Source organism: Xenopus tropicalis, chromosome 1 (genome assembly GCF_000004195.4).
Source record: "Xenopus tropicalis strain Nigerian chromosome 1, UCB_Xtro_10.0, whole genome shotgun sequence".
NCBI classification, from domain to species: domain Eukaryota; kingdom Metazoa; phylum Chordata; class Amphibia; order Anura; family Pipidae; genus Xenopus; species Xenopus tropicalis.
Window position 1 is genome coordinate 94215886 of NC_030677.2, and position 15164 is coordinate 94231049.

At 41.2% G+C, this 15164-nt stretch overlaps 1 protein-coding gene across 2 annotated transcripts in view; it reads left to right on the forward strand.

Moving 5' to 3' along the window:
* Nucleotides 1–12666: 12666 nt before the first annotated feature.
* The window catches only part of b4galt1.1 (UDP-Gal:betaGlcNAc beta 1,4- galactosyltransferase, polypeptide 1, gene 1), a 62953-nt gene continuing 60455 nt past the window's right edge, over nucleotides 12667–15164 (forward strand). Inside the window, exons 1-2 of one of the 2 annotated variants that reach the window (XM_012956214.3) lie at nucleotides 12667–12848; nucleotides 13127–13404. In XM_012956214.3, coding sequence (XP_012811668.2) covers nucleotides 12796–12848; nucleotides 13127–13404 — 331 coding nt within the window. In that variant the 5' untranslated portion in view covers nucleotides 12667–12795. 2 annotated transcript variants of the gene reach the window in all.

A 15164-nucleotide genomic window follows, 5' to 3' on the forward strand; every position in this document is an offset into this window, starting at 1 on the left:
AGAGATTAAAAAGAGATTTAAAACATTGGGTAACTACTACCATTCACTTTAAATACTTTGGGGCACATTTACTAAGGTATTTTGAAATAAAGTCAGATTTTTTTTACTTCTAGATGAATTCAAGATTTACGAATGGGTTTTCGGCAGTACTTGATGTTTCTGATATTGTCAGATGAAATGTTCGAGTTTTTTGGAAAGTTTCATAGACTAATTTAAGTTTTTCGAAAATAACTTGAACTCTTCACAATTTATTAATGCTTTGGTTACTATTTTCTCAAGAATACAAATTCGGCAGATTTGATCTGTCGAACACCATCGTGTCCTATGGAAGGCTTCAAATACTAGAAATGTTCGAGTTTAATGGCAAAAAAGTGAATATTCATTGTCAGCCTGTCCTTTTGCTACACTCTTTCAACAGGATGTTAAACACATTATTTTTGTTGGTTTGCTACACACTTTCAAGGGGAAGTTAAACCCAGGAGTTTTTCGCTAAACACTTTCAAGGGGGTGTTAAACACATGATTTTTGTTGCTTGGCTACAAACTTTTAAGGGGAAGTTAAACCCATGTGTTTTTTCAGTTTGCTAAACACTTTAAAGGGGATGTTAAACCCAAGAGTGGTTTGCTACACACTTTCAAGGGAAAGTTAAACCCAGCATTGTTTTCTATTTCACACACATTTCAAGGGGAAGTTATGCACATTTTTTGATACCTACAATTTCAAGGGGAAGTTAACCAAATTTTTCAAACACATTCATTTTCAAAGGGAAGTTAAACACATTTCCACAAAAAAAAAAAAAAGCTATGACTCTTGTACAGCATGTGTGAAATGCCATGGTCCATGTTCCCTCCAATCAATGGCACCTTACTGACTGGCCCAGTCAGTGGCCTAACTAGAGTTTGTGGGGCCCCCTGCAAAGGAACTTTCAGGGGCCCACTACATGTATTAAATATACATTCTTTCTTTTTAAAGAATAACAAATATGGAGTGACTAAACTTCTGCTAAAACAATGGTACTAATCTATGTAGGACCAGGCAACAGGACAAGGAGGCACTGTGGTCCACCACAATATAAAACTAGCCCTACCTATGTTAAGTCTTATGCCTCTGGATCGTTGGCCTAAACCTAGCAATCCTAATGTGTAAATCCTAAAGTGTAACCGCACAGTATCCCCGCCCCAAAATTTCTGGGCATGGTCTCAGACCATTAAAAAAAAAAATTCAAGTTACACAGGTCAGACAGTCAGGTTATAATGTGTGTTCAAATTCAAAAAAAATGCCTGCCCCTGCTGCAGACTGTAGTTGCAGGAACAGGATAGAGAGCTGTTTCTCAGTGCTGCTGCCACTAACTGCGCCAGAACAAAGGAGCGCATATCACTTTCTCCACTGGACCCTCCCTATCCGGACCTCCCCTTTCCTCCCAGTCTCTCCACCCACTTGTTCGCTCCCTGCCAGTCCCGCCCACTCGTACGCTCCGTCCCTTCCAGTCCCTCCGCCCACTCATTCGGTTCCTCCATCCCAGTCCGCCTGCTCATTCGCTTCTTCCTTCCCAGTCACTCTGCCCGCTCGTTCACTCCCTCTGCTCCCGCCTGCTCTAGTGACGTGATGCAACACTTATGGCTGCTGCAGCAGGTGATTTTAGACGGCCCCCTTTGATCTTTAGGACTCTGGGCCCAGTAACTTATACCTCTTCAAATTCTTGCCTTTCACAAATAAAGCTCTAAAATAATCATCTTAAACCAAAGTAAAGAAAACATTAAACATTTCGAAGTTAAATTTTTTTGTAATGAAAAATAATAAATATCAATACTTTCAACATCCAAGATGTATTGATGAGAAATACCTTAAACATCCAACAAGATGTATTGATGACAAAAGGTTCCCTGTTTAATAACAATCACAGATACATGATGCAAGTGCTGGGCTGCTGCCTTAGGCCCTGGAAGGCAAGCCATCAGTAAAGTGCATAGTAGTACAACATTCAGTTGCCTTTAAAGGCTTTTGACTTGCATTTTGGAAAGTAAAGGAGAAGGAGGTGCATTGGAGGCTGCCCAGTGGTACAATATACCAGAAAGTGTTGTTGGGATATAAAGTATACTTTAGATCAACTGCATAGTAATGACATACAGATGTCCTTAAAAGCATATAGTTGTTTCCTCTGCACATCAGATTGTAAAGCAGAGAATAAGGAGTTTAAGGAGGTGCCCCTTTTTAGTCAGTCATATAACAATGAGAGAGAAGGCGGCATGTTTCTTTCATATGTCAGTACACAAATGTGATTTTTCACACACAACTTGCCCTTAAAGTGCCCTTAATAGAAGAGCCATAACTTTGTTAAAGGGGATATATATACCATAAATTTTTACAATGCACTAAACCATGTAAAATAATGTCAAATAGAAGTGCCCTTTGGGTTCAAATATGTCCATAACGGCTTGAAAACTGTGCTCTACCCAGACCCTTTGCAAGCTTCCGGTTTAGACTCTTCAGTATGTGGCTCTGAGCCACTCTGGCTTCTGATTAGAGAGGTTGTGTATGCAGCTCTCATATAATGGCAGTTTTAGAAGGTAAAATACTTTCAAAACATCTTTCTTTCTGCATTATTTCACATTTTGAGGGAGAATGAATATTATAACTGAAAGTGAACTTTATATAAAATGTCTCCTTCAAGCAAATGGTTGATTAGAAAGTGTGTTTGAGCACAGCACAATATATCATGATTACCAGAGCAGATATATAAAATGCCCAGGATATACAGAAAGATGTTTCAGATTTCCCCAAATAAAGATAATTTTGTCTGTTTATATTAAGTAGTTATGTTAGAATTGCTTCTCTAGTGTGTGTTTAAGTAGGCCAACACACATGCATGGCCAAAATTGTAACTGGGGAAATGCATAATAAATATGTTAGAGCATTCTCCAGCCTACCTTCGTGCAGTTCCTCCCTCAACACAGCCACTTCATGCGTCAGGTCAACTAGATGGCCATCGATGCGGGACATCCAGCGCCTTGGCAGAGATTGTGGCTACACAAAAGTAGGGTGGAGAATGGCAGGCAAGCTTGTGGGAGCCCATCCAGTCCCTGCTGGAACCTCCCCAGATGTCTCTCCCAGTCTTTGGTCCTGGCCACTTCCCCCCGGCAACAGCAACAGTCGCAGCTGCATCTAGGATAAGAGCAAAGAAAAAAAATAGTTTTAATGTAAAAATATCAGTTTATTTAGATGCATTTAAATCTTTGGCTTAAAGGGCACCTGTCACTGTTAAATATTTACCCCCACCAGAGGTGTAGGCTAATAGAGCCTGCACTCTAGTTGGAGGAAACAAAGTATTTTTGAAAAATATTTGCCCCCCTCACCTAAAGGGAGCTCCTGTGCCATGTTGTGTAGCATGCATGTTGTAATAAGAGTATGATGTAGGTGACCTCATAATCTGCCTTTACACATATATAATGGTGCATAATGTGCATACCCCAACATGGCCATCTGCACTGGGAGCTCCCTCTTGATGCGGGAAGCCTAGTGCTGCCAGAAAAATTATTTACCCAACTGATTTGCAGGCCTTATTAGGATGCACCTCTGGTGGGGGAAAATATTTTAAAGGTGACAAGAGCCCTTTAAAAAGGATTTCAGGTGTAGAATTTCAGCGTTTACTTAAATTGCTTTTGCAGCAAAAAAAAAAAAAAAACATAAAAAAAAGGGGAAATTACCAATTTATTGAAAAAAATTAAAGGGGAACTAAAAAAACACCCAAGTTATGTGATTGACAATAGAAAATAAATACAGGGGTTAATATATAGGAAGCACAAAATGGTGGCAACACATGCGTAGGCCCTAGGCTGGTCAGAACCATAACACACCCCATTACCACCTCTGCTAATGCAACGCTCTTCTCAGTGCATCAACTATGTCTATCAAAGGGCACCTCACAGCTGCCTCTGCTCACCCTGGTGCACTCTTGCATTTTTAAAGGATCAGGTGGTGCAAGTGATCAAAGTTAATTGTTCATTCCCACATTGCACCCACAGTTAAAGACAAGGATTAATAGCATTTTAAATGTTGTTACTTACGCCTGGGGGGCAGCACAGGGGGCAAGGACAAGGACTGGTGTGGGAGCCCAGCTTGGTCTTTTGAAAAAAATAAATAGTACATAGTGTCAGGGTTAGGTAGCGGGGACCAGCTTTCTGGGGGTAAAGCAGCCCTTGGCACAATTACAACACATGAGAGTGTATTCTCTTTTAGGCAGTTTATTTTCACTTGTATAAAAAATTACAAAATTGTTCAAAATAAAATCCTTGCCACATAATGGGCTCTACCTAACACAGGTCAATTGTCCTAACTAACCAGGAGCAGACCTACCACCTGTCTCCCACACAGAGAAAAGGAAAACAAAGTTCAAACCTTGTAGTGCTTTCAAAATCTCTCAGGCAGCTCACACAGGCAACTTCCCTGTGTCTTTCCCCCAGACTGCAGCATTCTACTTTGCTCAGGCTGCCTTTTAATTAGCCAGCTGAGATGCCTCAGGTAAACCCACAACACCCGGGCCGGACTAGCAGTCCCGGAACCATTCTTTTAGGAACCTAGGACATATATAAGCTCCGTCCTGGACTTTCCCAGGTATCCTGACAGTGACCTTATCACAATAGATATAAGAATACATCGCAAACAACTAGCCAAATAATAATTACCTGGAGACTGAATGGGGTCTGGCACATCTGCCTCACTACATCCAGGGGCTACTCCTCTGCAGGACTTTGCTCTGCTACCTCTGCCAGTGTCTGCTGCCGGGTCTCTTGTCTGTCCCTGGCTGTGGGTCTTTGGCGCTGCACTTCAGCTACAAGTTCACAAAAGGAAAAAGAAAAGAAATGCTTAACAAGGTTTGAAAACAAAGGACAAACCAAACAAAACACATAAACAACATTCTGTATTCACCAGTGATTCCGAAACAAAAAGTCATTAAAATTACTTTTGTCATTGTTGTCATTAAAAAAGCTAGAGGTAAATCAGTTCCCATAATTAATGTTGTGTAATCCAGCCACAAAATGGAGGACTAACAGCTGCAGTTCATGTAATCTATTTGAGGGGCATGTGGGGGAACAGGGGTACTAGTAAGTCTATTATGTGGAACCCAAGCTGTAAATTAACAAATATTTTTATTTTAAATAAAGGGTTTATAAAAAAATATATTTATGTGGAGAGCAAAATCCTAACTAGGTGTGTTAATTTAACAGGCTGAGAATTGTATCCCATCTCTGTAGTGCTGTTGTAACATGCAGAGATATTTCCAAATGATAAAAAAAGTGATTTACAGCCCTCCACAAACCTCTTCATCAATGACTTCCAGAAAGCGTTGCTCAAAGGGCTTGAGCGGGAGGGGCAGTCTTGGCCCTCCCCCTGCATTCTTGGTCTTTGCTGTCCGGGCCACAAACTTGTTCTACATGCATCTTTTCAGGTCTATGAAGTGCCTGCATGCCATCTGTCCATCACTTCCTGTTAATTTCTTCTGGTAGGGTTGGTTTAATAGGAACTGCCAGCAAACAAAAACTTGCAGAACCTTCTCAACCAGTGCAGTATTCTCCTTGCTGGTAAAGCGTGGGCCCAGTTTCTGGCTGGGCCCTGCTGCCTTCTCCTCTGCTTCTTTCACCTCCTGACCCCACTACCAGAAGGCTGCTGCTTGTACTGAAGTGAACTGGTGCTGCTGCTGGTGCTGAACAACCACCCCCATATCATTCTTTTACAAGAAACTCACCTAGATGGACAAAATGATCTGACATATTGCTCACCAACCCCCTGGATGTTGCTCTTAGTGCCCCCAAATCAGGTAGTTATCTTTGAATTCCTGGCTTGGTGGCAAGATTTGGTTGAATAAAAACAAGATTTACTACCAAATAAAGCCTACTGTAAGCTGAGAGTGCATAGAGGCTACCTAATAGCAAATCGTAGCCATTTTTTGGCACCTCCATGAACTTTTATGATGCTTGTGTTGCTCTCCAAGTCTTTGTACATTTGACTGTGGCTCATGAGTAATAAAGGTTGGGGACCCCTGTCCTAGAGGCTATACAATCCTTTCCTGCAGGGAAGAAACCAGGTCCAGATGGAATCCCCATTGAATGGTATAAAAAATATCACATTTTGCTTATTCCACACCTTGTAAATGATATCTTAGAGGGGGTACTCCTGCCTGATTCTACACTAGGGACACAAATAACAGTTCTTTTGAAGCCTAATAAAGATCCTAGTGAATGTACCTCTTACAGATCAATTTCACTAATAAATTGTGACGCAAAAATATTGACCGAAATTCTAGCCCGGTGACTGAACCCAGATATACATACTATTATAGCGCCGGACCAATCGGGCTCTATACCGGGCAGAACCACCGATATTAATTTACAACGCCTACATACAAATATAATGGAAACCCATGATAATGCGGGTACAAGAGTGGTAGGCGCTCTAGATAATGACATGGCGTTTGCCTCAAATTGCCATATTTATGGGCAGCGCTAGGATCCTTTGGCTTTAAAACAAATTTTGTGAAATGGAAATAAGCACTATATAAATCACCTGAAGCTAATAAGAACCAATCTTAATATATCACCCCCCTTTCAACTGCACAGGGGCACTAGGCAGGGTTGTCCCCTCTCACCAATCCTTTTTGCTATTGCAATGGAACCTCTAGGGATGAGTATAAGACAAGCCAATCTTGCCAATCCCCATTCAGACCTGGAAGCAGCCCTAACAATTATAAATACACACACAGTTCTCTGGCCTGAAAATAAATTGGCAAAAATCTACTCTGCAATAGATAAAATATCCATGCCACTACCCTCGCTAATAGGAGGGCTACAGTGGGCTAACCAATTTAAATACCTAGGAGTGTATATACAATCTGACCCCACGATCCAGGGACAATTGTTTTAGCTCTGAGGTTACTACTTGTGGCTATAACGTTACAAATGTGACAAGATTTTTGTGGGCATTCTGAGCTGGTAGCATTATTATTATCACCACCAGCCTCATTAAGAAATTCAGAAAATTGTGTATACTTTGTTACATTTTCAGGACACTGATTTGAAGTAGTTTGAATAATAACCCTTCTCTCTTGCATTTCAAATGATTATTGGCTCACTGAAGACCTGACTTGCTGATCTTACAATGAAATCACTTACATTTTCTCATTGTATCCAACATGAAAAACAAAGTTTTTTGAAAACCAACTTATTAAACATAACATATATCAAAAGATATATGTTTTTACAAAGTCTTTTTAAGTTACAAAAATGGCTGTTGGTGTCACTGGCCCCACTACAAAAGGGAAGAAAAAGAAGGCGACAAAAAATGTAAAAGATATAACAAAGAAGACCAATGGAAAAGTTGCCTAGAATTAGCCATTCTATATTAGGTTAAAAAAGAAGAAAATAAGGAGTAAAGTAAGCAAGAAGAAAAAAAAGGCTAAAGAATGAAAGTTAGTAAACAACAGGTAAAAGAAAAAGCAGATAAGGAATAAGCAGATTGCAGATTGATAAAAACATATTAACATGAAACATTTGCACTTCATTTGTATCTATATTTAGATTCTTTAGAGAGTCTTTTTTACCATGTTTATAATATCTTGGTCTATTTTCTTGCAATGCTGAATTGTTCTGGTTCTGGGACATACCTCAATAATGTGTACATGGTCAGCTATTTCCTTCCATTATTTACTTTTCAGTGCAGTAGCAGTTGCTGAATGTTATCCAATTAATCTGTCACAGAATGCCACTAATTTTCGATAATGGCATCATTTTCAAATTCATTACATTTCAGATCTCTTAGTCTATTCTAATCTTTTTTCTTGCTTTGTTTGCTGCTTATGCTCTTATTTATTGCCCCGATCTCTGATAGAAAAAAAATTGTCCCTGCTGCTTGCAATCTGACTTTACTGTGTTCTGGTCGCTGTTCTTTTCTACTCTCTCTTTTTTTTTTTCCTTATTATACGATGATACCTTTATTGGTCTGAGGAGATTGTTGAACACTGTGTTCATGTCTCCTTACTTCTGTAAACTCTAACATGCCCATGGTTACTTAGGCTTTAAGGCCTACTTATCATCATCCTGTGCCTACCTTGGTTGTATTGCATTATATTTTCATAATATATAGACAATATTAATATGAAAAATTAATATTAGCCTATAAAAATATAACCATAGGTTCTGACAACAATAATCACAGATTATAAGCAGTAAATACCCCAAAACAAACAGCAACCTAGACTAAATAAGTACTAACAACATTCAATCTTCAAACAACAAACAATATCTGTCAAAGACTACAATCAAAATATTACAAGCAGAAAACCCAATACATAATATACAACACTGACTACTAACAGAGACAAAACGGCAGGGGAACATTTACCAATCCTGGGACAGTAAGTCAGTCTCTTGGCCTGCAGAGTTCCTGTTTAGAGATAGAGTCCTGTACACAGAGGTATGTTCCCAAAAAACATAACTTCAGACTGTATTTTGGTCTCATTTTTTATACTGTTTAGCATAGGTGGATTTTCAATAAGGCTAGGGGAGGCTAAGTCTCCCCAAACCTGCTTGGCACCTTTTAATAATAATAATAATAATAATAATAATAATGATAATAATTTAAAAAAAAAAAAAAAAACTCACTCTGCACTGCTCTGGAACATTGGGGAAATCTTCTTGCATTCCTCCTTCCTTCAAGCTCCGGTTCAGTTGTAATCAGCTGTGCTCTGATTGGATCTTTCTTCTTGTGGCTTTTTCAATCTTGACAGACAGTAAAATTGACTAATCAAGGCACAGATGTAACCCCCTCCATATAAAACCCCCCTAAATACCGGGTTAACGACTATAACCTGTCAGGCTTTCCTTTAACTACGAACCACTATACCTAAAGCCCGCTTAAATACAGTTAGCGACTGTAACCTGTCAGGCTCTCCTAAAATATGAACCACTTAATATTTTTGCACCTGTGATAAAATATACATGACTCTAATACCTTATGAACACAAAGGTTTATTATTAGTCTAATTAATAAATAAAATCACAAGTTATCACACTACAACTTCAAGTGCAAAGGTCCACTGAGCCTGGGAGCAGAACTAGGCCCCAGTTAAGGCTGATGTCAGACGAGGCGTAGGGTGGATATTTTCGGCAAGCAGAAAAATGCTTCCAGAAAATACCGCCCTACGCCTCCTACATGTGCCTGCACCCGAATTAATGGAATACGCTCGGGTGCAGGCACATGTAGCCAAAATGTGCATAAAAACTAGAGACTTTCAAACTTGCCTGCACCCAAGCGTATTCCATTCATTTGGGGGCAGGCCCAAGTAGGAGGCGTAGGGTGGAATTTTTGGCAAGCGGTTTTGCGCTTGCTGAAAATATCTGCTCTACGCCTTGTCTGACATCAGCCTAAGCCATTTTCCCCAGAGTGTTACCATCCACTCTGGAGAAGTCGGGGACAGGGCCCAGTGAACGAGGTCAAGTAAGCATAGCAGATTTATCATAGCACTCTCTAGGAGAAGTGATATAGTTAGCTCTAATAAGAATGGGCAGTTTAATAGCCCCACCAAAGGAGAATTAGTTCTGGAAGTACCCTTCCATCCAGCAATGTTGCCTCAGTGTAGGGCCACGGAGTAGAGATAGGAGACAGGCTAGAATAAACCCTGATCCCTACTCACCCGGACGATTCATACGCTAGGGGTTATCAACCTGAGGAACAAGGTATCTACCCAGGCTATCTCCAAAGGGGAACTGAGCTTAAAGGTGCATTTACCCTACCCAGACTTTACCAAGAGGAGGGATAAAACGGTGTGCACCCTCTCTTGTCTCTCAGAGTGTACTATCAAGAAACATCTACATCTGCTTGTGTTGTGAGTATGTAATCTAACTCTGCATCATTTACAGTTGCAAGAAAAAGTATGTGAACCCTTTGGAATTATATGGATTTCTGCACAAATTGGTCATAAAATGTGATCTGATCTTCATGTAAGTCACAACAATAGACAATCACAGTCTGCTTAAACAAATACCACACAAATAATGAAATGTTTCCATGTTTTTATTGAACACACCATGTAAACATTCACAGTGCAGGTGGAAAAAGTATGTAAACCCTTGGATTTAATAACTGGTTGAACCTCCTTTGGCAGCAATAACTTCAACCAAACGTTTCCTGTAGTTGCAGATCAGACGTGCACAACTGTCAGGAGTAATTCTTGACCATTCCCCTTTACAGAACTGTTTCAGTTCAGCAATATTCTTGGGATGTGTTGTGTAAATCGCTTTCTTGAGGTCATGCCACAGCATCTCAATCGGGTTGAGGTCAGGACTCTGACTGGGCCACTCCAGAAGGCGTATTTTCTTCTGTTTAAGCCATTTCTTGTTGTAGATTTACTTCTATGCTTGTCCTGTTGCATCTTCTGCTGAGCTTCAGCTGGTGGACAGATGGCCTTAAGTTCCCTGCAAAATGTCTTGATAAACTTGGGAATTCATTTTTCCTTCGATGATAGCAATCCGTTCAGGCCCTAATGCAGCAAAGCAGCCCCAAACCATGATGCCCCCACCACCATACTTCACAGTTGGGATGAGGTTTTGATGTTGGTGTGCTGTGCTCTTCACACCTAGGGGCTGATTTACTAATCCACGAATCCGAATGAGAAAAATTCGGATTGGAAAACGAACATTTTGCGACTTTTTCGTATTTTTTTTCGATTTTTTCGGCGCCGTTACGACTTTTCCGTAAATTGTCGCGACTTTTTCATTGGAAATACAATTTTTGTGAATTGTCGCGACTTTTTCATTGCAATTATGACTTTCGTGAATTGTCGCAACTTTTTCATTTCCATTATGACTTTCGCGAATTGTCGCAACTTTCGTATTGAGAGCTCGAAAAAGTTGCGACAATTCGCGAAAAAGTCGCAAAGTACCGATCATTACGAAAAAAACGCATTTGGACGCTTTTCGGACTTTCATGGATTAGTGAATGTGCCCCATAGTGTTGTGTGTTTCTTCCAAACAACTCAACTTTGGTTTCATCTGTCCACAGAATACTTTGCCAGTACTGCTGTGGAGCATCCAGGTGCAAACTTTAAACGTGCAGCAATGTTTTTTTGGACAGCAGTCGCTTCCTCTGTGGTATCCTCCCATGAAATGCATTCTTGTTTAGTGTTTTACATAGCGTAGATTCGCTAACAGGGATGTTAGCAGATGCCAGACACTTTTGTAAGTCTTTAGCTGACACTCTAGGATTCTTCTTCACCTCATTAAGCATTCTGCACTGTGCTCTTGCAGTCATCTTTACAGGACGGGCACTCCTAGGGAGGGTAGCAGCAGTGCTGAACTTTCTCCATTTATAGACAATTTGTCTTACAGTGGACTGATGAACAGCAAGGCTTTTGGAGATACTTTTATAACCCTTTCCAGCTTTATGCAAGTCAACAAATCTTAATCGTAGGTCTTCTGAGAGCTCTTTTGTACGAGGCATCATTCACATCAGGCAATGCTTCTTGGGAAAAGCAAACACAAAACTGGTGTGTGTTTTTTATAGGGCAGGGCAGCTGTAACCAACACCTCCAATCTCATCTCATTGATTGGACTCCAGTTGGCTGACACCTCACTCCAATTAGCTCTTGGAGATGTCATTAGTCTAGGGGGCACATTTACTAATCCACGAACAGACCAAAAGCGTCCGAACGCGTTTTTTCGTAATGATCGGTATTTTTTCGACTTTTTAGTCGCCGCCGTGACTTTTTCGTATGTCCCGCAATGTTTTCGTCGCCGTTACGACTTTATCGTATATTTTCCGCTACTTTTTCGTCGCCGTTGCGAAAAAATTGGATTGGTTTTTCCGCCGTTTACAATTGCTCAATACGAAAAAATCGTATCTTGCAACTTGCAAAATCTTGCAACTGTAAATTGTCTTGGACAATAAACTGTACCATACTTCAACTGCAAGAGAATTTCTGGTGTCCATCTTTAATAATCTGAACTACACAGCTACAGTGAGTTGTAGTTATATTACACCTTTGCTCCGTCAGGTCTCTTCCACCTAAACGAAGGCCCATCCTGTTTGAGAGAGTCGCAATGTAACCCATACTCTAACCATAACACTAGCCTGGGTTTTGTCTAAATATAGCCAAACAAGCCTTACACACTTTTTACATCCTATGTACAGTATGTACATAATTAAGGTTGCCTGTCTGTTCTATACATATATATATATTTTTTAAAAGGGGGCATAAACTGATATAGGGTATAGGAAATTTTGCAATACACTGTGCACAAAGCCCCTGGGAGGACAAGATACATTTTGTAACTTAAGAATCCATAATTTACTTGAGGACCGCCTGCACTAACCGTGAGAAGGCATTTGAAAACTGCCCAAGCTGTGACCCTGCAATTTGTGTTTTTCAAATGTTGCCTTCTTTTATGAGTACACATCCAGGCTATTCAAGGATATGGTAGCTCTAGAGACAAGTGTGATGTAATTCCAACGTAGTTTTAAGTCTTATCTGGGCACTGGCACATTTAGCAACTTTTTCCCCATAACTGTTCCTCGCTAGCAGCTTGGGGTCTAGTGCAGACCTGCCTTTTGTTACAACCTCCTCCCCTTAATTGCGACACTCCGTGGTGACGTCATACAGATTGCTTCCCCTGGACGTTTATAGAATGCGCGTACCCTGTAACATTGGCAGGAAGCGAGCGTCCTGTTGGGCACTGATGGTGCGGAAAGCACGGGACGGGGTATAGCTCCGCAGAGCTAGGGTTTTTTGGAACTCAACATGTTTCTATGCTTTTGAACTTACCAAAGAGCAAGGAAACAATCCGCAAGTTTGTGTTTGGGTAAGTTTGCATTTCTTGTGCGCGCTTTAATGGTTAATTAGCGATGAAACGCTCCTTGAGGTTATTGCAAGCAAAGTCAATCGCCTCTTGCTAAACATGTTATTTTCAACGTACCGACTGATGGTTCAGGTAGTCGCGAGTTTAACTTTCCTGTAGAAAGAGTTCTGTTTGCCTAGGTGTCTGGTAAAGTCGGATATAGGCTTGTTACTTGGTTCCGCTGTGCGCTTTGCGCATATTAAAGGTTGGGCGATTTTGACTTTTGTGGTGTTCCTTTTCAGCACAATGAAAGAACCGCTATTGCCAAGCTCCACAATTACAGCCGCCCTGCCCGGTGCGTCTCTACAGAAAGCCTGTAAGTTCCTGGTGGTCTTCTGCTCCCTTCACCTTTGCGTTACCCTATTCTACTACTTGTCCGGCGGCGATTTCCGCATCTTTCAATACTTTTCGGTGAACCAGCAGCAGAGACCACCCGAAATACACCCTACTTACAGTATCCCGCTAACAACTACTGTCGCCAGAGAGCTTCCCAGATGCGCTGAGATCTCCCCTCTACTACGTAAGTGCCAAGTCTTGGCTGGGCTCATTTCTTTCTCTTCCAAGATATTCACTGTGACCATTTGTTAGTGTTGGCTTCTATGTACAAAGTGATTTGCTGTAAACACTGCTGCTTTGGAGGAGGTCACTGACTGCCACCAGTTGCTCAGTTCTTCTAATGAAATTCCTGATCTCCTACCTCTCTCATTCATTTCCACAAACTGAATGATAATTTGTGTTATTATGGTTAACTCTACTCAAGTATTCCACTATGCTGTAAATGATTTGTGCAAAACTCCATCCTAAACACCTTATTTGCCTCAGAGGGAATTAAAAATCATTTTTGTCTCCAAGATTGCAACCTGACCAGTTGTTGGTCAGCTTTGTGCTCATATTTAATATGAATAACTTTGTAGATACTCACTTTTTAGACATTCAATCTTTTCTTGAATTATCTGATGCATGTAAAAAAAACACAGACATGCAAAAGTTCCTGGGGGTTCCAATTATGGTCTGTGATTGACTATTGGTAGCCCCTATGTGGACTGGCAGCCTAAAGGAGGTCCTGTTTTCAGTACCCCTGGATTTTATGCAACTAAAACTTGCCTTCAAACCAGGAATTTAAAAGTAAGCACCTGCTTTGAGGCCACTGGGAGCAACATCCAAGGGGTTGGTGAGCATCATGTTGTTTGTGAGCCTCAGGTTGGGGATTACTGCTCTAGTGTATCTGCCTGTTAGAATTATCCACTAAGTTATCTGAAAGGAGCCAATGTGCTGCAACTAACAAACATATGTTTTAATAAAAGAAAATATTTAATAAAGAAAAACTTAAAAACATAGACCTCAGCAGAAATGTGTAAAGAACTAGCAGAAAGTCCACGCTTAGGCACAGGGTCAGGGCAGGCTTCAAGGCAAACACAATCTTTGAGACAAGATGAAGTCAGGGCAGGCAGCATACAAGAATATCCAGGGTCAAAACCGGGGACTCACCTTTTAGTCCGTGCATTGTTCACCCCCTGCATTGTTTACACCTCAGGCTCAGACTGTAAGCCCCCACATTGTTCACCTTTTCACACCTCAAACTGTAGGAGCAGTGCCAACATTGGGTCACTGTATGTACTGCCTGCACTATGCTGCTTGCGTGTATGGCACACACAGGCAACATAGGGCAGGCAGAGTATGACACACACAGGCAACATAGGGCAGGCAGAGTATGACACACACAGGCAGCATAAGGCAGACAGAGTATGGCACACACTGGCAGCATAGGACAGGCAGAGTATGGCACACACTGGCAGCATAGGACAGGCAGAGTAAGACACACACAGGCAGCATAAGGCAGGCAGAGTATGACACACACAGGCAGCATAAGGCAGACAGAGTATGGCACACACTGGCAGCATAGGGCAGGCACAGTATGGCACACACAGGCAGCATATTATGACATAATATAATTCTTTCGCATATGAATGAAGGATGATATCCTTTAAGTAAGCATCAACCAATTGGGTTTTTGCTGTGCTACCACAATTATTGTGAGTATGCTCTTGCCATGGGTGTGATTTGAAGCGGGTGTGGTTTTAAAGGGGGAGTGGTCAAAATTGTCTTCCATTATCGGCCCTCGACCATGTCGGCCAGAAAAATTCCAGCCCTCGGTACCACAGAAGTGGATGGCACTGCCCCAAGCCAAAGCACAGTGCCTCCTGTGACTTAACTTGGAGGAACAGCTGCCAGCATACATAGGTCCACTGCTTAAAAGCTTTTAGCTGCATTATAGAAGAT